The sequence below is a fragment of the Hibiscus syriacus genome, unplaced genomic scaffold (assembly GCF_006381635.1).
Source record: "Hibiscus syriacus cultivar Baekdansim isolate YM2019G1 unplaced genomic scaffold, ASM638163v2 tig00112285_pilon, whole genome shotgun sequence".
Classification (NCBI taxonomy): Eukaryota; Viridiplantae; Streptophyta; class Magnoliopsida; order Malvales; family Malvaceae; genus Hibiscus; species Hibiscus syriacus.
The window spans coordinates 1,881,146-1,907,300 of record NW_024063293.1 but is presented as its reverse complement, the minus strand read 5'-3'; the positions used below and the strand labels follow the sequence as shown (position 1 = coordinate 1,907,300).

Below are 26,155 nucleotides of genomic sequence, written 5' to 3'. Positions count from 1 at the left end.
CAGCACGAGACTTTTGAATCCAAAATCGTACTTCTTGATTAAGGACATTTTAGAGTTCGGCTAGAAGAGTTGTTTCAAGTTCGACTAGAATTTATTATCTGATTTTCATGTTTAAGATCCGTTTTTGATGCAATGTTTTGCTATGTATTCAAGATAGAAGTCAAATTAAAGTTCAAGGGCGATCGAATGGAGTTAAAATGATCGATCGATGTAGCTCAAAAATTGAGGTAATACTCTACTACTTTTTGCATCTTTACAAAACTCGTCGATAATTAGTAATTGTGTGAATGGAAATGGTTGGTCAAATATGTATAGTAATTATTGCTGGACTCGAACTAAATACGATATAAAGGCAATAAACTAAATAAGACTCGATTGACTCATGTTAGGAACTAGAAGAGTAATAAGGAATAACTGCAAGTTAAGTGATTAATTGGTAATTCTATTAGCCTTAGAATCCTTAAAATTCTGATTATCTCATTGAAAGTTTTAATGCCGGAAAATATATGGATAAGAAATTACAAAAATATTAATGTGATGTAAAAAGGCAAGGTTATCTCGGAAAATGGAAATAACACTGGAAAGACGTATTTGATTCAATAAATCTACTGATACACTTGTTAAATGTTTGCTTTGTTTAGAAAATCCCAATATCCGATTTTAAACTACGGGATGCAAAAAATATTAGAATTTTTGACTCTTCAATAAAAACCTATAGACTAGTTTATCGAAATTAATGCAAACAACAAAATTGAATGAAGTGGCAAAAATACCCTTAAAGTGTAAAAGGGACTAGGGATGATCGTGGTAGTGAAAATGATATAGGAACTCATATTTCGATCCATGAGAACCTTTAAATCATTAATTAAATTTTTGTTTTGTTTGGAAAACCTTGAAAATCAATTTCTACCTTTGAGATTTTAAAATATGTTGATCTCTTGATTTTTTTTAATGATCATTTGGAGACTAGATTACTGAATGTACGACACTCACTGAAGTATTTGAAATGACTGGATTATCCTCAAGTATTGAAATGGCCAAAATGCCCTTGAAGCTAAAAAATGACCAAAATACCCTCGAGCTCTTAAATGACTAAAATAACGTTTAGTAATGCAATGATCTACATACCCTTATGGCCTAGAAATAAGATAATGTCAATGTTTAAATTCTGAAAAGACTGACAAACCTAATGGTTGTATCGCATCTAAAGGTTATGGAACACGACCAAAGCATGTCGGTCTTTCTTGAATACTACAGTAATGTATAAAAAAATAAATACAACTGGAATACTTGTTAGTCTCCCCTAAAATCTGTTCCACGATGATTCTGAAGGTGAGCAGTTCAACTTTATAGTGCATTCAATATTAAGAAATGAATATTCGTGAAGTATCTCAATCTAAATGATTGATAAGTATCACAGTGATGGATCTATTTAGTTTGATTTGACTCGATATATTGATAATTTGACACAAATATGAATATCGTAAATCATCATTTCCCCCTTATTGGATTAAGTTACTAAGATTTTGATAGGAATCAAAATGTCTAGAATGCCCATGATGGCCTAGGCAATGGAATCACTCATGTTATATCTGAATTTTTAAACAAGGTCTAATAAGGTTTTTGAATACCTTCCTAATGCACTAGAATCCTAAATGGTCGTAAGTATCAAATTCTAAATGTTTTATTAGATCAATTAGAAATCGAACCCTTTTAATATGGACCTCGTTCTTGAAATCCGAACAAGTTACGCAAGTTTCATGTTTTTCATTCCTGATAACTACCAAGAGCCTCCGAAAAATATCTAAATTCTCTAGTGTGTTCCCTTTGTGTTGTATGACTATTTTTTTTATCTATTTTGAAATACGATTTGTTATCGAGTTGATTTATGAATATTTTAACTAATCGAATATTTCGATTTACTGATTTATTGTTTATGAACTATGAATGTCTGATATATGCACTTTGGTTACCTGTTTCTACTGGAAAATATAAATATGCATGATTTATAGATCATGAAACTACTGGATACTATATGAAATATTTTACTAGGATATTGTCTGGGTAGAATTCTGGAGTATGGAGGTTCGACTCTGATCAAGCTGGTAATTCCTTACAAACCTATGATGACCCTTGGGTAGGCTCTTAGGCCCCAAGGTACTCCATTGGGTATGCTCTAAAGCCCCAAGGTACTATCTTAGGTTGACTCCTACGCCTAATAAGCATAGGGTAAGTCCTTATAGATACAGTTATGGGAAACTGCATATGAAGTTATAGTGGAGGGTATTATAGTGATTTTAAAATCTATTTTAATGAAATAAACTACTATTGTTTTTAAACTATGATTACATTTTGGTTTCGTGGGAACACTAGACATCCTATTTTGATCTCTTGAATTTATCTCTCTGAATGTTTTCTTATGGAGTGTAGGTTTCCCATCTATTACCTGATGAATTAATTAAATGAATCTCAATCATCACGAAAACTTGTAAATGTCTAAATCAATGAGGAAATTTTATACTTTGCCACATCTACATATCATTTAGCATCATATGGTTGTTTCGTATTAATGAGATTTCCCAAAGCTCATTCTATTACTCACCATTTCAAGTTAAAAAATCGATCATGTGTTGTTTCAATATCATAATGGGAGTTCCTTCGACGTACTTGCGTAGTAGGTACAATTGTAATTAGGGGGTAAGTAGGTCATATTTCTTTTTATATTGAGTTTGTATCTTATTTTGACATGTGACATTATTAGATTCTATTTTAATATATGAACGATTTTTTTGAAATTATGTTTTTATTTGTAAATTGTCTTACGGTTTGAAGTGGTTTAACAAAAAATTTAAATTTTCTAAAATCTTACGGTGAATCATCCCGATGGCCCTAATATGACACATTTAATCGGATCGGATCACCTGTATCGGTTTGGGAGTTATACTAACTCATCAAATTCCAGCTTCCTAATTCCAATTTATATGTTAAGAACTTTTTTTTCATCTTCTATCGGGTCTGATTCAAAGGAAACATAAAATAACCCAAGTGATTAATTTGCCTCTATAAAATATTAATATCCCAAGTGCCTAGGGAAAGGAAGCCGTTGGCTGAGGATTTATTGGTAAAAAAAATTGGGATTTATTGGTCACTGTCGACGATGCCTGATGATGGCCAGTATGGCGACCGACACAATGACCGCCCGAGACAAACGGTTATCAAAATTCGAAAATTTGAGAAAAAATAGAAGGAAGAAAAAGAAGAATGGAAGAAAAAGAAGAAAAATTAGGAAATTAGGAAATTTTAGTTTTTATATATATCCAAAACTTCTTCGTTTTAGTATAAATTTAGGTTTTTATAAACGACATCATTTTGATATCATGTGTCATGTTTACATCGTTAATTATTTAACGACAGAGTGACCAAAATAGGAGCAATATCAAAGTTTAATGAGTAAATTAAAAAAATTGAAAGTACAATAAGTGAACTAGAGATGAGAGTAAAATTCAGTGATGATTTGTGTGATTTACCCAATATATTTTTAGAAAAAAAATGTTTATAGAAAATAGGGTGAACTAAAAATTTGGTAACTAAACTTTACTCTCTCCCCTATTTTACTTGTTGCACTTTAAATCTTTATAATTTTCTTACTAAACTTAATACATTGGAGTTTTTTGGTCGCTCAGTCGTTTTCTCACTAACCGTGTTATAAATGAGTTTTTATACAGATGCAAAACGACTTCTTTTTGGTGAAAATTTTATTTTTTTTGAAAATTGTATCGTTTTAACATCATTAGCTATTTAATGGCGAAGTAACAAAAAACTCAATGTATTAAGTTTAGTAAAAAATTAATTTTTTTAAAGTTTAGTAAGCAAAATAGGATAGAGTAAAGTTTAGAGATGAAAATTGTAATTTACCCTAGAAAATATATTTCAACAATGGGTTAAGAATTTGAATTCATTATAAAGTTGTTCTATACTAAATTATAGTTTTAATTATTTTATTTAAACATAATTTAAATACATATTTAATATTTGAATTAGATAATTTGTTCAAGTTGGTATCTAAAGAATATTTTATTTATTGTTTTCATGTTGATTGATATTCGAAGTAATCACGTTATGTGAAATTGATACTTAAAAATATTATTCTGAAATTGGGATCAAATATTTAATTTCATCAATTGTTTCGACGCATCAATATTAATTTTTGATGACATGATAACGTAAAATTGTATTATTGTCGATGGTTATCTTTATGTGTGTGTGTTTTTAAAAAGTTATCGAAGTTCATTAAAAAAAATTAAAACAAATGATAGAATTAAAGTTTAGGTATTAATTTAAGAGTAAAAATTCTTTAGACGTAGGGATGGTCAAAATATTTGAACTAGACGGGTTTAAATCTTTTCCAATCCGATAGGGGTGATTTTTTTAAAAAAAAATTCTGGTTCAGGACGGGACGGGACGGGTTATACAATATAAAATATTGAGGTAGGTTGGGTCTGGGTTTAAGGTGAAAAATCACCAAGCCGACCCGATCGGATTAATTTTTATTTTTTATATATATTATATTTAATATTTTAATAATTTTATTTTTATATTATTAAAATATATTATTTCATTATTAAAAATATAAAAATTATTATAAAATATATTAATTTAATTGTTTAAAATATAATTATAAATTTATTATTATAAATTATCTTATTTTAATTATTTTAAAATATTAATATATTCGGGTCGGGATCGAGGTCGGAGTTTTATTCTAAAAATAAAAAATCTAAAATTCATAGGGACGGGTTAGAATCGGATTTTAAATATATATTTTTGGGCGGCTAAAAACACGCCCCGTCCCCATCCCTATTTAGATGCTAACTTGAAAGAAGATATGTAATATAATTATCAACTTGGAGAAAAATTCCTTAAATATCAAATTGAGAAAATATGTATAGTTGAAATAATAAATGACATTACTTTATTAAGTTCTCGATTATTAATAGTTATAAAATGATCTTAGATTATAAGATATTGTTTTATTGAGTCTTTGACTATTAAAAGTTACAAAATGATCATTGACTATTCATATGTTTCAAGCATATCATTTCTCGTCAAAAAATTGTTGACTAAAATATGATATCATAAAATCGTTTAAGGTGTATTTTGTTAATCGACTCTGTTTATATTATACCATTGAGTCAAAGTTTGAAATCATTGGCAGTGCCAGTAAACATTATTAAAATATGATTTTATCATATTTATATTAACAGGTTAACGTCTAGCTCAGACAATCATCAATTTTTAATAAAAATATGAGTTTGGGACATATGAACAATCATAATATGACTATTTTGTAACTTTTAATAGTAGGGAGACTCAACAAAATAACACTCTATAATCAAAAGACTATTTTGTAACTTTTAATAGTCAACGTATCATTTGTATAGTTTACTCAAAAGATAAATATATCACATGCTTTAAATTTTGGGCAAACATCGGGGTGAATTATCCATCACAACAGATGATGATTCAAGGAAGCATATGGAATGGAGAAGATTGGGCATCGGGTGGAAGGAATATCGACTGAACTAAAGCACCATTTGTTGCAAGCTATCGAGGCTTTGAAGTGACTGAGTGAGAAGCATAAAAATAATTGACCGACGAAGCATGTTATATACATTCAACAATGGAATGAGCGGAATTTATATGTCCCTTGCGTTTCGAAATTACGACTGCTGACCTTGATTTCGACATTTCTCTCTACCTCTAAAATTATGAAACAATGAGAACAAATAAAGGCCAAGAAAGCATAATCATCAATATCTTCATCTTCTTCTTCTGCCATGTATCTTGCATCTCAAACAAGTTATGATTTTATCCTCCATATTTAATGGAGAGTCAGCCGAATTGGGTTGGATGTTAATGGGATGTTATGCAAAGCACTCAAGCATATTCGATAGAACATGCGGGTGAGGGTGAATGAGATCATATTATATATAGTCAACAAAGAGATTTCGGTGGCCAAGTCGAGTCAATGGAGACAATGATGACATTAAATACCTTAAGTACTCCATCACCATATTTTGAAAGTGGATCTTAGTGATGTTAGTACGCCTCCTGTTGAAGAAGCAAACAAAGATGATCAAGACGGAAAGCCACAATGTACTCGATGAGCCCCACGTCATTATTATTCGATCACTCATCGGCATCGTCAAGAATTACGAAAATGTATATAAATTTTATTATGCATTGTATTAGATTGTATGAACTTTTAATATTATTTTGTATTAAAATTATTTTGTATGTATTAAATTATTTTTTAAAATTAAATTCGGTGAAACTCGTCACATCGAGGTGCCGAGTTTTAATGATTAAATTTAAAATTCACAAGTTGCTCATTGCTCAACGACTAATTTATTTTTAAATTCCAGGATAACTAGTTACCTCGACGTGATGAGTTCATTTACTTTTTTTTTAAATATTTACTGAATTTAAAAATATAATAAAATTAATTCTCACGAGACTTATCAAGTCGAGGTGATGTGTCTCTAAAAATATATTATAATATTAGACCGCATGGGGCCATTGACTAGAGACCATTAAAAAATATTTTTTGATTAAATTTATCACGTGAACATGACGAGTTTGTACTGCACTATAATATTTTACGTAGATTACAAAATAAATTTGAGAGTGACCTATTGGGCCAATTAATGTAGCGCCTAGCCTAATGGGCCGAAAAACCCCGGGATTTCATCCTTATCAACATGTGAAGATAAATCGATAGGTTTTGCACGTATTAATTATATGGACAGAAAGTATCTGATTAGAAATATTCTAACTATCCACTGTTAGCACGAATCAAGTGCTTCTGATGATAAACTAATTCTTGTTATTCATTGAGGTCTCAGATTTAAACATCAGAAATGTCAAGAGTGTAAGCATTCAATGTCAGATGATTAAGAGTTATCATTTAACAATACTTACCCCAAATTAATAAAAAAATAACTATCCACTATTATCCCAAAATAAAAGATAATTATATGTTTAAATTTATAATATACAATTGTGCAGTTAAATTAAAGTTAAATTAATATTTATCGACATGAATCAAACTACTAAAATGATTAAAGGGATAATTATTATCTCTAAAAAATTTGAGTTTGAGCATATCATATATCATAGGTGTTTGAGCGTTTATTGTTAAATAAATTAGAAATTTTAAAAAGATATTACCTTACAATTACTTCTAGACAAACAAATCAATATTTATCAGAGTATAAAGTATATCTAAAAATATTTATATACATCACATTTTCTATCCTCATCATGTATGATTCGTACATAATTTAAGTGATTATGTACTTTTATCGTGTTATAAGTATAATATAAATTTTTTTTATTAATTTGTAATAAATATTATAGAATATTTGTTTAAATATAATTTTCAACTATTTAATTTAATATGAAGCTCTCATACTCATAACATTCATGGTATTTGAATCTGAAAGTTCAAGTATAATATAAATTGTTAAATATATATAAAAATATATATTACAATTATTGAATATATTATTTTAATAACTTTTATATATCTGCTACTTTTATGTATTAATAAGGCAAGAGAACAAAGATTAGAACTTTGAACAAAAAGGGTGTCAATAACACTTAACATTTTTACTTAAATCATTACATAAAAAATCAATCAATTATTAATTGAATCATCAATGAGTCAATTTTTATTATTTTATTATCACATTTATGAAAAACTAAATCGGAAATAGTTGTATTTTCTCTATATCCATTAATTAATATTAGTCATGAATATAAATTAGTTAATTAATTTTGAATTTTATCAATAAATATAAAAAAATTAAAATTGAATAAAACGGTATTTATGAATGATAATGAAAATAACCTTTTATAATAATTAACATGAAAGGAGCGTGATCATACTCGGACGCGTAAAGTTATTTTAACAACAAAGGTGATTTATTTGACAAATAAAAGATAATTAAATCGAATTAATCAATTATCAATTTGTCCAATAAGACGATGTATTAAATCTTTTAAGTTAAATTTGACTTGTGAATAGAGTAATCTAAATTGTGAGGATTGTCTCATAATAAATCTATATAATATCCGGTATGAATTAATCAACTAATGAGTCAAATATGATCATATAAATAAAATATTTTATCTTATCCTTATAAATAAAATTTAAAGAATAGCGTCAACAAGAAACTTTTTCTTTTATTACTTTCTTGTAAATCTCTATAAATACATTCCATTCGTTCTTGTTGTAATGGTAAAATATTGTAAGTGTTCCAATCATTCACAAAAGAAGCTTCTTCAAAGAAAATAGCTATGGAAAAGAGGTAACTTTTGTATTTTATGTTTTACAAATTCGTAATCATCTTTTATATATATATATATATATATATATATATAGTTTACGTTTCTTGTCACACAATATATAATTTTGTAGCAATAATATTATATGTTGATGGTTTTGGACAGGTTGATTGTTATTATAGTTGTTGCAGTTATAGCATGTGGAAGCATAGCCGTTAATGTTAGTTTCGACAAGAATTATCACATCACATGGGGAAACTCTCATGTGAAATCTATAAATCAGGGAAATCAAATCGATCTATTAATGGATCAATCTTCAGGTTAGTTAAATCATAGTAATAATTTAGTTGAATACTTACATGCAAGCATATTTATATATATTAAACACGATATATGAATAAAATTGTATATAATGTGTGTTTTGTTTTTCCGACATGACATAGGGGCTGGGTTTGAATCGAACGTGGGATATGGTTCGGGTTTTTTCCAGATAAAAGTGAAGCTACCTCAGAAGGATTTTTCTGGAGTTGTTGTGGCCTTTTATGTATGTTATCTATATCTCTCTAACATGTATTAAAAATTAGTGTTATGCTATGAAAATTTTGATGAGTTATTGCATGCATGCAGTTGACATCGGATATAAATGGCAAAGGAGGAAACCATGACGAGCTGGATTTCGAGTTTTTAGGTAGCGACGGGCCACCTTTTACGCTGCAGACAAACGTTTTCGCCGATGATGCGGGAGGCAGGGAGCAAAGATTTCATCTCTGGTTTGATCCCACTTCTGATTTCCATACCTATGGAATTCTTTGGAACCAACACCAAATAGTGTAAGTAAAACAAAGTTGTTTATGAATCCGTTCGAATAAATCTCGAATACTAAAAATCTAATTTTTTATTTTTAGGTTTTACGTGGACAATACGCCCATAAGGGTATTCAAGAACAACACAAACATCGGGGTGAATTATCCATCACAACAGATGGTGATTCAAGGAAGCATATGGAATGGAGAAGATTGGGCATCGGGTGGAAGGAAAATCGACTGGACTAAAGCACCGTTTGTTGCAAGCTATCAAGGCTTTGAAGTGACTGCGTGCCAATTCAAGAGCGCTCCTAACAAAGATGAGTGCTACATTTCGAACCCCACGCAGTGGTGGAATGGGGATAAATACATCCAACTTGACCCAGCTCAGCACAAAGCTTTACAAGATGCAAGAACCAAATACATGTTCCAAGACTATTGTACTTCTAAAGCTAAGATTGATAAAGAATGTGGTATTAATAGCACTACATAGTATGATAGGTGTGGGTATCCGAATGTACACATATAAATAAGAAGCAAGGGGTACAAATAGTATTCTGAATTAGATTGTTTTATATACAAGATATAGCTAATGGTTTATACATATATGGCATTCCTGTCTTCCTTTGTTTATAATGGTATATTTTCATATTCTTCAATAAAACGAAGATATTGCTATTGTCATATTAATTTTGTAAACTCTTCCTTATAGATTACCCATAAATTCCTGCAATGCTGAATTGCTTTCGGATCGGTTAATGAAGATAACATAAAACAAGAAGAAGTCGGTGAAAAACTCCTCCCGAAGGCATTGCCTGATCAAAAAGTGTTGGCTCATTTCCATTTTCAAAGCTCTCTCCCTCTTTCACCACCATTGTTTCCCAAAGTCATTTCTTTGTTGGTACCGTTTGTTATTAAAATTTAATTTTCTTCTTCTTTTGGATCACTATGAAATCTTATTGATCATCTTTTTCATGTTTCGTTTTGTTTACATGAAGTTATAGCAAAGTGCTTTTCTATAGTGTGAATCAATTGGTTTGGGAAATCTAAGAATTCATGCATTTATTAGCAAATTATTGAACTTCTCTTGTATTTCTATTGATAGTTGATACTTGAAATATGCATTAGCAAGATATTGAGCTATTATATGTTGTATAGAGCGGGGAAGAACTGAAGCGGACAGGTAGGAGATAATTGTCATTTGAAATTTTCAAATTACATATATTTTAGATTTTTTATATTTTTATTAATAATCAGTTTTCCTCCATAAAATTTTAGAGGTGTACCCTTTCTAAAAATTTTATAAATTCATCCTAATATAAAATCTTATATTCATGATAAAGTGGACATTTCGTTCGCTTGGTTTGGATCTATTAAGATAATTATTTTGAGTTGTCTTTTTTAAATTATTAGCAAATGCTCTTTAAAATATCATTCAACTTATCTCTTCTTAGTCTTCTATTTTCATGCTTCAGTTATGATTTATACATTTATTAAAATATATGAGAGTGAAATATTTTTGTGAAATATCCAACCTTTTTTTCAATGATGTTATGTCTTACATTCACTTGAAAATTATTATTTACTAATTGTATACGTGATGCAATCATTTGTATCTCAATTTCTTCAAGGAAAAGATAATAATTTTGAGAAATAGTAGATGTTAAGAAATTAACAATTAAGATAAGTAGTTTTTTTTGTGTGTGTTGACACTGATTTTCGTCCTCAACTCAGATAACACTCACCATGATCCCACGAAAATCTCAACGCCTTTAATCCACCGAACCCACTAAACTCATTAATCCTGGAAAATTCGGGATTCAAGTTACTAAACCCACATGCATGCAATTATATATTCGGGGAAGGGGAAGAGGAAAATGGAGAGCGACAGCTAGGGGGAACTCACCTTCGATTATGTAGTGGCGGCCTGCTTTTCGTTCAACGCCGAATGGCCTTCTCTCGACCTGTTGTCTAAGCATTAATTGAAGTCTCTTATTATCGCATAAGAGTGATGGAATTTGAAAAAAAAAAGAGACGAAGATCCAATGGGGAGGTCGATAAGGAAATACAGACAATCTCGCGCCAAGGTCAAAGTGGGTCACCTGAGGAAGAGCCCTCACGTCTTTAAGCCATACTTCAACCTTCCTCCGAAGCTTCGCGCCCCGGCCGTCCGACGAACCGGCTGATGAATTCGATCCTGTTGATTTCGGAAGCGATCTCGAAGAAGATGACTTAAAAACTGCACTAGGGAAGAAGTAGATGAGAGAGAAGGAAGGGAGAAATAACAAAACAAAAGGGGACACATGTTTTAATAGCTTGATTAGGCCTGTAAACGAACCGAACGCACACGAACGGATGTATGTTCATGTTCGTTCATTTAATAAATAAGCGAACATAAACGAACACGAACATAAACGAACAAAATTTTTTTTGTTCATGTTCGTTCATTAAGGAATATAGATTGTTCATGTTCGTTCATTTAATAAATAAACGAACATAAACGAACACAAACATAAACGAACACGAACATAAATGAACACGAACATAAACGAACATAAACGTTGGAGACCCTACCTTCCATTGTTCTTTCATGAAAAATAGTCGACAATGCAAATCAACCAAATCTACAGTGATAATAGCGTAAGAGCTGATTAGCAGTGATGAAATGTTTGAAGATATCAGATATTTCGATCAATCTTTTAAAGATATTAAATGATTCACACAACTTTAGAGTTAATTTGTTCGAACACGACAAAAACATACATAAATCATAAGTAAGCTATATGAATATAATAAAGTCTTAAAGTTAATTTGTTCAACAAAACAATCTTCTTGAAATCCAAACAACTTCAATAATATTCATAACATATTCAACTTGCATTCATAATCAGTCGTTAATTCATCATTCATCCTGATCAAAATCAAACAAATAAAATTATATTAAATTAAAGGAGTTATAACAAAAGATGAAAAATATACTAAATTAGCGAGGTTATACCAATTCATTCATCCTTATTTTCAATGAATCTCAACATGTATGATATCTTCGTTTTGCTACAACAAATCAAAAAACCAAAAATATATTAGTCATTGTAAAACCAAATTCAATAAAACTTAAAACATAAAAATACCTTGTTTTTATTTTTTTTCTAACACATAGTATTGACGATACCAATCAGCTCCACAAACAAGCATATCTACCATCTTAGTTCCTAAAGATGATCGATGCGGATCAATAACCCTCCCACCAGCACTGAAAGCAGATTCAGAAGCAACAGTAGTGACCGGAATTGCCAATATGTCAGCAACCATTTTTGACAAAATGTTAAATTTAATATTGTTCTCCTTCCACCATCCCAGTACACAGTCTTCATCTTTCCCAAGCCCCGAACCTTCCTACCATGCGAGTCCCTCATCTTCCTTATGCCCGAGTCTGACTCGTTTCAATTCAAATACCTCGACTCACCTCCTTCCATTCCTCCGCAACATTGTAGCCATATCCAGCAGCGCTCCACTGACCACGCCACTTTTTTCCCCCACTAGGGGATATAAGCGCAAATCTGACTGGGACTCCCTAAGGGCAACTCTAACGCGGATGACTGGGCAACGAGGGGTGGGCTGGAGAAGACTGACTGGTCGAATGCACCGTTCATAGCGGCGTACAAGGGGTTCCACATCGTTCAAGATGCCACAAAAAATCCCTAAATTCATACCCCAAAATTAACAGACCAAAAAAAATTCAAATTATTTACCTTATGAAATCACGTTCAAGAAGGGAAAGAGATGAAGCTCTGTCGAATCGTTGCAGTTGAAGACTTGAAGCTCCGTCGAATCGTTGCAGAAATGAAAATTGTGGAGGGTGGGGAGAGTTGAGAATCAAGAACAGCTGAATGACGGGTTGGAGAAGAGTTGAGAAAATATTGTTTTTAGATTTAGGGTTTTTTGTATTACCGCTTAATCAGGCTGTAAAATTGGGTTAATTATGAAGTTGGTCATCAAAATATCATATTAATTAATATTTTTAAGATACATACAAATTGGTCACCAAAATTGATTTAAGAATATTAGGTTAAACATAAATGAACGCACATAAACGAACATAACTAAACGCATATAAACAAACATAACCGAACGTTCACGGACGTAAATGAACGAACGAGACATATGTTCATGTTCGTTCATTTAATTAAACGAACACAAAATATTGTTCATGTTCGTTCATTTAATAAATAAACGCACATAAACGAACTTCCCGCCGCACGGTTCATGAACGGTTCGCTGAACGTTCAGTTCATTTACAGGCCTAAGCTTGATTCATTTTGTTTTGGGTAGCCCACGTGACAAAGGACTTTGAGTAAACTCTCCCTATGGTCCTTCAATTATTATGGGTAAATTTCTCCATAACCCTTCAAATATTATGGTTAAATTCTTCTTCTGGTCCCCCTATCTTTCATGCACCATGTAACATAGTCCATTTCTTTGTAATTTAATTTTGATTATTGTCAATCTAGCCCTTATTTTATTTTCATTTGATTTAATATTTTTATTTAATTATTATTCTATTTTCACTAACATTTTTTATCTTTTCGCAGGTTTCTTTTTTTATTTCGTTTATTTTATTACTTTTAAAATTTTAAATTTTAAAATTTTATTTTATTTCCATTTGATTTTATTTAATATTTATCATTATTTCTTATCTAACATTTTTCACTTTTTAGGAGAATTTTTTAATCGATAAAAGGTAAGTAATTTGAATCGAGTTTTAAATTTTAATTTTCGCGATTAAGATAACCGAGAAATTAAAATGGTACCGAAAGGGCAGTTCAAGGGTGTTAATCATTCCTTGACTGTAACCGAATCTCAAGCCTGACATATTTATGGTAAAACGCATATCATGTAACATGGTGTCGACTCTAACACATTTTTAAGTCGAAGCCTAATTCCGGTCCCACCCAAAAGATAGTCGCGTCAGTTTGGCGACTCTACTGGGGACAGGTTAGTGAGTCAGGCCGAAATTAATTTTCGGTTGTCTTTTTGAGCGAAAATTATAAGTTTAAATTTTAATTTATTTATTTGATTCTTATTATTTATCGTTGATTATTTTTCAAGTAAATAGTTGTACTGACGTTTTTTCAATGATTTAAGATTTTTGAAAAAGTTTCCATCTAAGGCTCTATACCCGAGCTCCAAACCCGTTTTTTTAAGTGGGGGTGAAAGCGATGCTTTCGTGAGAATTTATTCTCCGTATGAGCCTAGCAAATAACCTTCAAGATTCATATATCTTATGTCTTCGTGTGAATTTATTCTCCGTATGGGTATAAAGGAATGTATCCTCTCGAGTTCAACTTAGTCCACACAAGCTTGTAATGGGCTTAGGACTAAGGGTTTGGCAAGCCCAAGGGGGCACTAGCAAGGAGAACTCGGGTACCTTTCTTTAGAACCTAAACCTGGAAGCTATAGGGAATTAGAGCCCACCCCGAACCTCATTTCAAACCCTAGGCTACTTTGAGATTATTTCCTGCTTTATTTTCTGTTCAAAGCATGTGAACTAGAAAGATATGCGATTAGAACTTGTTCAAAATTAACATGCATGATAGAGATCATGTTCGGGTAGGAATAATAAGCATGTGGGGTAGATATCATGTGGGGTAAGACTTTTCATTTTCATTATCATTTTGATTTACCTCACTAACTCTTTTCATTTTTATTCTATTTCATTTTTATCATTTGCATCATTCAAAAGAGGTGTTGATCCACCAAAAACGTGTTCGTTAAACGTAAATAATTTGTATTAATGGACAAAGGGGTTGTAATACAAGAGGTGAAAAATGCATCATTTTTATTCTATTTCATTTTTATCATTTGCATCATTCAAAAGAGGTGTTGATCCACCAAAAACGTGTTCATTAAACGTAAATAATTTGTATTAATGGACAAAGGGGTTGTAATACAAGAGGTGAAAAATGCAAAAGTCCGGCTATGGTCAGAAAAGACTCAGAAAGGACCGGGATTTACACCGAACACACCAAAAGTTAATCTTTTGAGTTGGCAAAATTTATAGAGGTAAGACGAGAAAAATGTTACTGACCTGGAGAGTCCCTTCAAGGACAACAAGAACATGTTGGCAAAGTGATAGCTGAAATTGGAAGACATTGTTGACAAATTCAAGAAACAATCAAATGAACTTCAGATAATCCCTTTGATGGAGGATTTCAATGGCGTTTCCCTTAGTGAACAAATTCAGCAAAGGAGCCAGAGATGCAGTCATTTGATACTTCTAGGAACAAGTACAAAAAACAGCTCGTCACTTGCACGGTTCAACCAGAAAAGCCGGATACTTCTAGAAACAAGTACAAAAAGGAGCGTTTCGGCAGGAATTCGACCGGTGACAGACGAAGGCGGAAGACTAGTCGACCTGTTTTGGGTCTAGAAGACTTAGTCAGAATGTACCTTTAGAACGTTTTTGTCTCTTAAGAAATAACACTTTTGTCCCAATAAAGATTATTTATAATAACATATATGTTTTTGGATCAATGCCTCAAACATTTCATGTATTTTGTATCTACATTTCATTTTTAAGCATTTTCATAAACATGAAATTTCTTCATGGAGGATTCGATGAAGTGGTCTTAACCACATGACACCACATGGAAGCAAGATTTTAACAATTAAAGAAAAAAACTAAAATCAGTACAATATGAGCCTGATTAGCTGATTGTAGGACTAAGCCTGCCAAGAGTCCCCATATCCTAAGGGCTACGATGTTGAAGCTGTTTGCAGTTACCACATAGGAAGCTCTAGACATTCCTCTGAGAACTGTAAGGCACTGAAGCATAAAATCCAAAACCTGATGGATTCAGGGGAAAATCGAGGAAGGGGGCATTGCATCTACCATTTGCACTGAAAGCGTTGTTTTGTTTGGACACATTTTTAATCTTTCATGTTTGCTTAATCTTTTAAATTACTAAATTTATGCTACCTTCTAAGGTGGAATAATTGAATGTGTTTTAATCTTTAGTTCTTTGAATATTAAATGAATTAAGGATTCTTTTAATTCTTCAAGAATTATAGATGTTTGACATATGACAAGATTATACCTTTTTTATCATGTCTAAAACCCCAAAATAAAATACATTGATTCTTTACCCAAAATAACTCATGGCCATTACCAAAAGACCATATTTTGACATTACCACCCTTTGAAACTTTTGAACATTGCCTTAATTTTTTAGATACACAAAGAGTTGTACCCATACCTTTTTTGAGTCAATAATGTCACACCATTGTCTTTTTAGACTCAAAATTGACATTTATATACCATTAAAACATAAGGCATTGATTTGTTCATTTGAACATGAGCATTATTCTAAGACATATCTTGGGGCATCTCGTTGGGAGCCTGAACATTGAGACATGTTGGGAGCAAGAAACAGAAAGAATAATTCATTTGAAATAATTCTATCATGCATTAATTACACTGTTTTCATATGAATAAAATTAATCCTGAAAATCTATCCCCATGGGGATATCTTTTCTGTGAGGACTTTTGTGTATGAGATGATGAACGACTTTGTTTCATTTATCTATCTATCTATATATATATCCATTGTTATCTTCTTTTAAGCCTATAGTTTTTTTTATTCAACCTAACCATGGATCACCCTCTACATTGGAGGCCAAGGTGGAAGAAATATGCTCACATGAGTGAAGACATCAATCCAATGAGATACCAAAATGTGAACTAAATGCCAAGTGCGAAGATCTAATCATAATAAAAAAAAGAGAAACAAAAAGCAAAGAGAAAATAAAAAGGAAACAAAAACAAAGGAAAAAGTGATGAAAAAAGTAGACAATATGCATATACAAAGATTCTCTCGATTCAAATGACGCATCGAGATTCAAATTATGAGATTGATCAAGCACAATCATTCCAGAGTCACTTGACTCGAAGATCATGGAGCATCCAGAGAAAATCAAGAAGAAACACATACGAGCATATTCAAATTGAGCAAGACAGGATTGAAGGCATCAGAATGAATTGATCCTTGGTTCAATACCCTAAAACACTTGTTTAGGCCTATTTATAATTTTCTTTCATAACCATGAACCGTCAGGATTAATCTTTATTTGCAAAAAGTTTTTTAAACAGAAGAGACTATCTTCATATTTCATCCCGCCCGTCAGGATTAATCTTTATTTGCAAAAAGTTTTCTAAAATCTTTAATGTACGATAGAGAAAAATAACAAAGGGGGTTCAAGACGTAAATTCTGAATGACGTCTTGAAACAAAAGGAGGATTCGAGTTGAAAACCTGAAAAAGCGGCTCGAATATAAAAATTGTGCATCCGAGGCGATTGCACAAATTCCTTGATAAGGCATCGCACAATCCGAGTGTGACCACGAAAGCTGGGAGTCAAAGAATACTTCCCTTAGATGAGTATACAAGTTACCCCATCAAACTATTAAGCATCAAATAAACAAAAATGCCAGACCTTTGACCAAACACGATAACATGAGATTTTTTTATCCTTTCCTTACTTAACCATTTCCCAAAGATAGGTTTGATCTTGACACTTGTCAAATAGATATAATTTATTAAAGGATTAACAATGTAATTAATTCTTTAATATTCAATTAACTCTAGTTTTATGATTCATCTCAATTATAAAACCGAACAAGGGGTAATATTTTTAAAACTTTTGATTAAATATTTTTCGAAACTCTTTTAATTAATATTTTCAGAATTATGAAAATAAAAGAGAAAGAAAAACATTTTTCAAACAAGACAATCTCTTTAGAGTAGATCTTGGTAAATGACATGTTGCTCTCACACACAAAGCCCATGCTTAGAATTAATGTTGAAGCAAAAAAAGAGGAACAATGAGAGCATCTTTGAAGATTCAACATCAAATGTTGGGACTTTTTTTAGATTCAACATCGAATATTAGGGCATATTTGGGACTTCAATATCCTGATGCGAATTATCAGATCTTATGAGGACCTTTCATCCACAAACAGGAACAAGTAGAGTAGAAAAAGAATGAGGCTCCATCTAAGAGATAAAACAAGAACTAATTTGTTGTGCATACATATTAGACAAACTTAAGAGCATCAAATTGATTTAGCATAAATAATTTTTTCAGTTAACATTTTCAAGCCAGATTTCAATTCCACGACGGATGATATTCAGCTGACAGAATTTACCATTTGGATTTCCCGTGAAGGGGATCATATGAAGAATTATGATCGGCTAAGACCCACGAAGGGGGACCATCCTTCATTTAGAGGAAATTTACAATACATCTTAAGTCAAGAAAAGTTGTCTATCAACAAACAACTTTCAAGTTTCATCCGGAGCCAATTTCAACTTCGTAGCGAAAGATATTGGACTCGAAACAATGTAACTTGCACAAGATTAGATTTCAACTTCACAACGAAGGATATCCAACTCAAATCCAATTTGACAAAATTTACTCAAAGCCAATTTGGTGAAATTTACACAAGATTGGATTTTAACTTCACGACAAAGGATATTCAACTCAAAGCCAATTTGGTGAAACAATACTTTGATTTCAACTTCACAACGAATGATATCCAATTCAAAGCTCAACTTCACAACGAATGAGCCATCCACGATTTCAACTTCACGATGAAGGATATCGTGCCGAACAGATCGACTTGATTTCACAGTAAATGAGACATCTACAACAACAGGGGTTTATTCCCCAGCCAAGTACAACATAACTCAAAGACGAGAAGAGTTATTTGTCAACCAAGACCTTCGAGTTCGATTACATTCAGCTCAAAGGCATATCAAATTTATAGTATAACTCAAGGCGAGAAAGGTTATCTGTCAACAAAGACCTTCGAGTTCGATTACATTCAGCTCAAAGGCATATTAAATTTACAGTATAACTCAAGGCGAGAAGGGTTATCTGTTAGCAAAGACCTTCGAGTTCAATTATATTCAGCTCAAGGGCATGTCAAATTTATAGCATAGCTTGAAGCGAGAAGGGCTATATGTCAACAAAAAACTTTTCGAGTTCGATTTCATTCAGCTCGATGACATATTAACCACATGGTAGCAACAAGGAATTACTTTTCGGTTGAAGATTAAATCAAGGTCTTTAAATCAAGAAGAAGATATGGGGCAATCTCTCAACTTAGTATAACATAACTCAAGGCGAGAAGGGTTATCTGTCAATGAAAACTTTCGAGTTCGATTTCATTCAGCTCGAGGATGTATCAATTACTTTTCGGTTAAAATTTTAAACCGGGGTCTTTAAATCAAGAAGAATACTTGGGTTAACTGTGTTTTAGTGACAAGAAATTATCTTCCAGCAGCATAGCTTAAGTCGAAAAAAAGTTATCTGTCAATGAAGACTTTCGAGTTTGATTTTATTCAGCTCGAGAGCCAGTCAACCACATAGTAGCATCGATGAACTACTTTTTGGTTAAATTTTGAAACCAGGGTCTTTAAATTGAGAAGAAAACCAAGTTTGACTACGATTTGGTAATAAGAAGCCACATTTCGATTCAAATTTCAACTTTAAAATGAAGGATATCATGTTCAAAGACAACTCTGAAGTCACCCACAGTATGACTCAACAACAGGGAGTCGTCCTCTTCTATTTTTGGAATCTCAATTTCACAGCGAATGGTAGTTGATAAAGATTTAATGACAATATTAAGCTGGATTTCAAGTTCAGAAGTCAACAACCCTCACAGGAATATGCTTGTTTCTAAGCTCATGTGCATCGAACGAAATTTTGTATCTTTTTGTCTTTGCCCTATTTTTGTTACATGATAATGGGTAAAGAGGGGCAGCTGTTGACACTTATTTTCGTCCTCAACTCAGATGACACTCACCATGATCCCACAAAAATCTCAACGCCTTTAATCCACCAAAACCACTAAACTCATTAATCCCAAAAAATACGGGATTCAAGTTACTAAACCCACATGCATGCAACTATATATACGGGGAAGGGGGAAGAGGAAAATGGAGAGCGACAACTAGGGGAAACTCACCTTCGATTCTATAGTGGCAGCCTGCTTTTCGTTCAATGTTGAATGGCCTTCTCTCGACTTGTTGCGTAAGCATTAATTGAAGTCTCTTATTATCGCATAAGAGTGATGAAATTTGAAAAAAAATGAGAGAAGAAGATCCAATGGGGAGGTTGAGAAGGAAATACAAACAATCTCACGCCAAGGTCAAAATGGGTCTCCTGAGGAAGAACCCTCACGTCTTTAAGCCATGCTTTAGCCTTCCTCCGAAGGTTCGTACCCCCACCGTCCGATGAACTAGCTGATGAATTCGATCCCATTGATTCCGAAAGCGATCTTGAAGAAGATGACTTAAAAACTACACTAGGGAAGAAGCAGAAGAGAGAGAAGGAAGGGAGAAATAGCAAAGCAAAAAGGGACCCATGTTTTAATAGCTTGATTCATTTTGTTTTGGGTAGCCCATGTGACAAAGGACTTTGGGTAAACTCTCCCTATGGTCCTTCAACTATTATGGGTAAATTCCTCCATAGTCTTTCAAATATTGTGGTTAAATTCTACTTTTGGCCCCCCTATCTTTCTTGCACCATGTAACATAGTCCATTTCTTTGTAATTTAATTTTGATGTTTAACTTTGATTATTGTCAATCTAGCCCCTATTTTATTTTCATTTGATTTAATATTTTTATTTAATTATTATTCTATTTTTATTTAATTATTATTCTATCTTCACTAATATTTTTTGTCTTTTCGCATGTTTCTTATTTTATTTTGTTTATTTTATTACTTTTAAAATTTTAATTTTTTTATTTTATTTTTTCCATTTGATTTATTTAATATTTATTATTATTTCTTATCTAACATTTTTTTTTACTTTTTAGGAGAATTTTTTTAATCGATCAAAGGTAAGTAATTTGAATCGAGTTTTAAATTTTAATTTTCACGATTAAGACAACCGAGAAATTAAAATGGTACCAAAAGGGCAATTCAAGGGTGTTAATCCTTCCTTGATTGTAACCGACTCTCGAGCTCGACATATTTATGGTAAAACGCAGATCAGGTAACATGGTGTCCGATCAACCTAAAAATGTTTTTAAATGATCGATGACGACTCTAACACATTTTTCAAGTCGAAACCCAATTCCGGGCCTACCCGAAGACGGCCGCGATAGTGTGTATTAAAAGATTAACGATATTATTTTGATTAATGTAAGGGTGATTATAAAATAGTATTTGTTCGAAAAACTTTTAACTCATTTGACAATAAATACTCAAACACCCTTGATATACACTATATTCTAACCCGAAATTTCAAAGGATAATAATCATGCCTTTAACTAGGGGTGTTAAAAAAAATACCTGATACGGATGACCTAACTCGTCGACCCGCCGATCCAGTTAAAAAATATTAGGTATTTACAATAAAAATACCTGAATTTTTGGGTCGGGTTCCTGGCCCGCTAATTTGTTTGGGTTTCGGGGTCGAGTTTGAGTAAAAAATATTACTTAACTGGGTACTCGCCGACCTGATACCCGCTTTATTATATATATTTTTTATTTTTCATTTCTATTTTATATTAAATTTTTATTCATAATTTTCAAATTATTTCAATCTAACATTCTAAATTTCTAATTTTTTAAAACTTTCCACCATAACATTCTAAATTCTTAATTTCTTATATCACTTATATTGACATTCTAAATTAATTTTTAAAATATTTATTTTAATTTCAGAACATTTGAAATTTAATTATATTTTTTTATTTTAAGTTTTAATAACTTTTCTTTTAATTATGTATTTTGAATTTTTAAACGTGGGTATTATATATATTATAAACCTTTAAATTTAAAATTTAGAATTTTTTATATATTTTTTAAAATAATATTATTTAAGGAATAAAAATATTATGAATCGGGTAACTGAATTTTACGGGTACTCAAATATAATGGGTCGGGACATGGGCCAACTCTTTGGTACCTGAAAATTCCATATACTTAGTATTTCGGGTACCTAAAAATATGGGTACCCAATTTTGAACACACTTACCTTTAACCACTAATGTAGTTTGATTTGTGCATTTAACAATTAATCTAATTTCTTTTTATAAATATATTATAGTAATATAATTATATTCTAGATAATCAAAAGATCCAAAATATCACAATAAATCACTAAAATGTTCTATAAATTTAAATCGTTCATTTCAAATTTGATTATAAAAACATCTTCATAAATATGTCAACTAAAACAAAATGTAAATGTAACACCCTAAACCCGAATGGGCCTAAAGTGTCACATTGGACCATCAAGTCAACCCTTGATTTTCAAAAACTATTTATTTTCTTTTAAAACATAATATATGGTATCAATGATAAACATAAATATCAGTTATAAAACATTTTATAAACTAGAGCTCCATGACACATAGTTTAAATCAAATAATACATACAAACTCTCTCATAAATCTGAATACATGAGTAAGGTTCTATGAATACATATGCCCACTAAGCTGTGGTATAGTACTATGAAGAAGATGTTGGAAGTCCCACTGTGACGGTGCTCCATGACTCAAGCTACTAACCTGTCAACTGAAAACATCTGAAGGCTGAACTTACAAAGGCCATTCGTATAATCGATATTCTAGAGCAGCATTAAGAATGTCATAAACATAAGCATGTTGAAGAGATAGTACTAAGCTATAGTTACATGCATGATCTAGACCAGGTGCTACCTATATAAGGCTTAATTATTCTATCACTGAAGCAAGAGTCTCACGTTTCCCTAAATTCTTTGCTAAGGGCTTAGCCATAAGTACACCTGTAAAGGGTCACTAACCCTAATGGTTGTCTCTGCTGCGCATTATCTAAATGCAATATTGATGCTCTTGTGCACTACCTGAATGCAATACCAACTCTACTGTGCATTATACATTAACTGAGGTAAGCGTCATATGTGGCTGATGGGCTGCATCTCGGAGCACACATCCCTCTAGCCTACCACTGTCACTACTGTATGACAAATAACATCAAACAAACAAGTTGTAGCGGGCTTCATGGTGCAACTAAGGGTTCTGTATCTTAGAGCTCGCCTACCGAGCTCGCCTACCCTTTTAGCCTGTTTAAATACCCTCAGGTACTCTGGGATGAGATCCGGAGATGCATCAGAAACGTACACCCCGCCAACTTACTCCGTCGAGTCTTGGGGCATATGGGCCCTACATGCAAGAGAAGTGCCTTGGCACCAACTAGTATATACCTAGACATCCTAGCAAACAAGATAATCGTCCTACTGCTAAAGCAACTCGAGTTTCTTGACTGTTTCTCGAGTGTCACACACAAAGGCTAGTTTTATGACATCCTAAATATTACTATTTCTAGCTATTCTGAGTTATTACTGATCTTGGTTAATGGTCTCCCTAGCTACTATCTCGCTCGTTCTCTCATCTAGAATGTTAAGCAAGAATTTATTAGTCTGTTACTACTATAATCTGTGTTGATATGGTTGTTTGTTAATTAAGGGCATTTTAGTCACTACTGTAACTCTAGAGAAGTCTCTACCTATTCGTGACTTCACGACGACTACTCTGTTTTCTATTTATTGGCTGACTTGATACCCGACTGGAGTTTATTTCTGGGTAACGATACTCTATTCATTCATACTACGCTTTCCCTCAATTCACTCTTAAATTAAAGGGACAATTGTGCACCCATCACTCTCTATCGTTCTTGCGATGCACACTTCTATTGTTTCATAATCTTGATTCTTGGATTGTACCGCTTGTCGGTACTCTCTCTGTAATGATCTTTCATTTTTAGACATCCTCTACATGCTCAACAGAAGATACTTGGACGCATTACGCTTGCTATGGTTACTCTAGTTGTAACCCACTTCCACAAGTGTTTCTGGGCCCCTTTTGATATTTATGTCCCCCACGGACTGAGTTATACCACTATGGACCATCCCTATCTCTTTTAGACCTCAACCGAATCGAATTAGATCATCTAAGATGGGCAGTATCGATACCTTATTTGTAGTATCAATACCGTAGGGTCAAGTATCGATACCCATATTAACACTATATTTTGTTACTAAAATTGTGGCCCTGTCTCGAGACCTATCACTGAAGCAAGAGTCTCACGTTTCCCTAAATTCTTTGCTAAGGGCTTAGCCATAAGTATACTTGTAAAGGGTCACTAACCCTAATGGTTGTCTCTGCTGCGCATTATCTAAATGTAATATTGATGCTCTTGTGCACTACCTGAATGCAATACCAACTCTACTGTGCATTATACATTAACTGAGGTAAGCGTCATATGTGGCTGATGGGCTGCATCTCGGAGCACACATCCCTCTAGCCTACCACTGTCACTACTGTATGACAAATAACATCAAACAAACAAGTTGTAGCGGGCTTCATGGTGCAACTAAGGGTTCTGTATCTTAGAGCTCGCCTACCGAGCTCGCCTACCCTTTTAGCCTGTTTAAATACCCTCAGGTACTCTGGGATGAGATCCGGAGATGCATCAGAAACGTACACCCCGCCAACTTACTCCGTCGAGTCTTGGGGCATATGGGCCCTACATGCAAGAGAAGTGCCTTGGCACCAACTAGTATATACCTAGACATCCTACCAAACAAGATAATCGTCCTACTGCTAAAGCAACTCGATTTTCTTGACTGTTTCTCGAGTGTCACACACAAAGGCTAGTTTTATGACATCCTAAATATTACTATTTCTAGCTATTCTGAGTTATTACTGATCTTGGTTAATGGTCTCCCTAGCTACTATCTCGCTCGTTCTCTCATCTAGAATGTTAAGCAATAATTTATTAGTCTGTTACTACTATAATCTGTGTTGATATGGTTGTTTGTTAATTAAGGGCATTTTAGTCACTACTGTAACTCTAGAGAAGTCTCTACCTATTCGTGACTTCACGACGACTACTCTGTTTTCTGTTTATTGGCTGACTTGATACCCGACTGGAGTTTATTTCTGGGTAACGATACTCTATTCATTCATACTACGCTTTCCCTCAATTCACTCTTAAATTAAAGGGACAATTGTGCACCCATCACTCTCTATCGTTCTTGCGATGCACACTTCTATTGTTTCATAATCTTGATTCTTGGATTGTACCGCTTGTCGGTACTCTCTCTGTAATGATCTTTCATTTTTAGACATCCTCTACATGCTCAACAGAAGATACTTGGACGCATTACGCTTGTTATGGTTACTCTAGTTGTAACCCACTTCCACAAGTGTTTCTGGGCCCCTTTTGATATTTATGTCCCCCACGGACTGAGTTATACCACTATGGACCATCCCTATCTCTTTTAGACCTCAACCGAATCGAATTAGATCATCTAAGATGGGCAGTATCGATACCTTATTTGTAGTATCAATACCGTAGGGTCAAGTATCGATACCCATATTAACACTATATTTTGTTACTAAAATTGTGGCCCTGTCTCGAGACCATCATTCTTGATCTTGAGACTAAAGGGGCAGTATCGATACTCTCATAGCAGTATCGATACTCCATGTCTGAAATTCCTAATTTTCCCCCCAAACCATCCAATATCGATATTGTTTATCCTAGTATTGATACTTGAACCTAGAAATGGTTTACTTAAGCACGAGGAAATGTCTAAAATCCCTTCTAAGGCCATAGTTTGATTTTTAATCGTGTGTTAAAACTTTAGGGAGCTAATTTGGGTCATAAAGTTTCTTAAAGACAAATGTTTTACATCAAATTCATCATCTATGGCTTAAATCAAGTTTGAAACCCAAAAAGCTCAATTACTTAAATCCTTACAAATCATCATGTTTATGAAAGCCTTAATACTCCAAATGATTAGAAATACACTACCTTGAGGTTTAAATCCCGAAATGAAGCTTCTTACTTAGCCACACTCATTCCTTTTGTGATTTGGATGAAAACCCCTACTTTTTCTTGCAACCAAAAAACCTAAAGCTTTGATTTATTAAAAGGATGTT

At 32.7% G+C, this 26,155-nt stretch overlaps 1 protein-coding gene and 1 pseudogene across 1 annotated transcript; both read left to right on the top strand.

Annotated features, from left to right (window-relative positions):
* The first annotated feature begins 8,500 nt into the window (after positions 1-8,500).
* On the top strand, positions 8,501-9,645 carry LOC120177287 (xyloglucan endotransglucosylase/hydrolase protein 2-like). The gene is made up of 4 exons (XM_039183489.1): positions 8,501-8,669; positions 8,793-8,893; positions 8,977-9,179; positions 9,255-9,645. Exons 1-4 carry the CDS (start codon positions 8,501-8,503, stop codon positions 9,643-9,645), a joined length of 864 nt encoding a protein of 287 aa, XP_039039420.1.
* Positions 9,646-11,197: 1,552 nt separating this feature from the next.
* On the top strand, positions 11,198-11,423 carry LOC120177262 (annotated as a pseudogene).
* The last annotated feature ends 14,732 nt before the right edge of the window (positions 11,424-26,155 follow it).

Bases quoted from the DNA above. Each gene is read 5' to 3' on its own strand.
- LOC120177287 (XM_039183489.1), top strand. From the start codon at position 8,501: ATGGTTTTGGACAGGTTGATTGTTATTATAGTTGTTGCAGTTATAGCA. The intron at 8,670-8,792 runs GTTAGTTAAATC...GACATGACATAG, and splicing joins ATTAATGGATCAATCTTCAG to GGGCTGGGTTTGAATCGAAC. The intron at 9,180-9,254 runs GTAAGTAAAACA...TTTTATTTTTAG, and splicing joins TGGAACCAACACCAAATAGT to GTTTTACGTGGACAATACGC.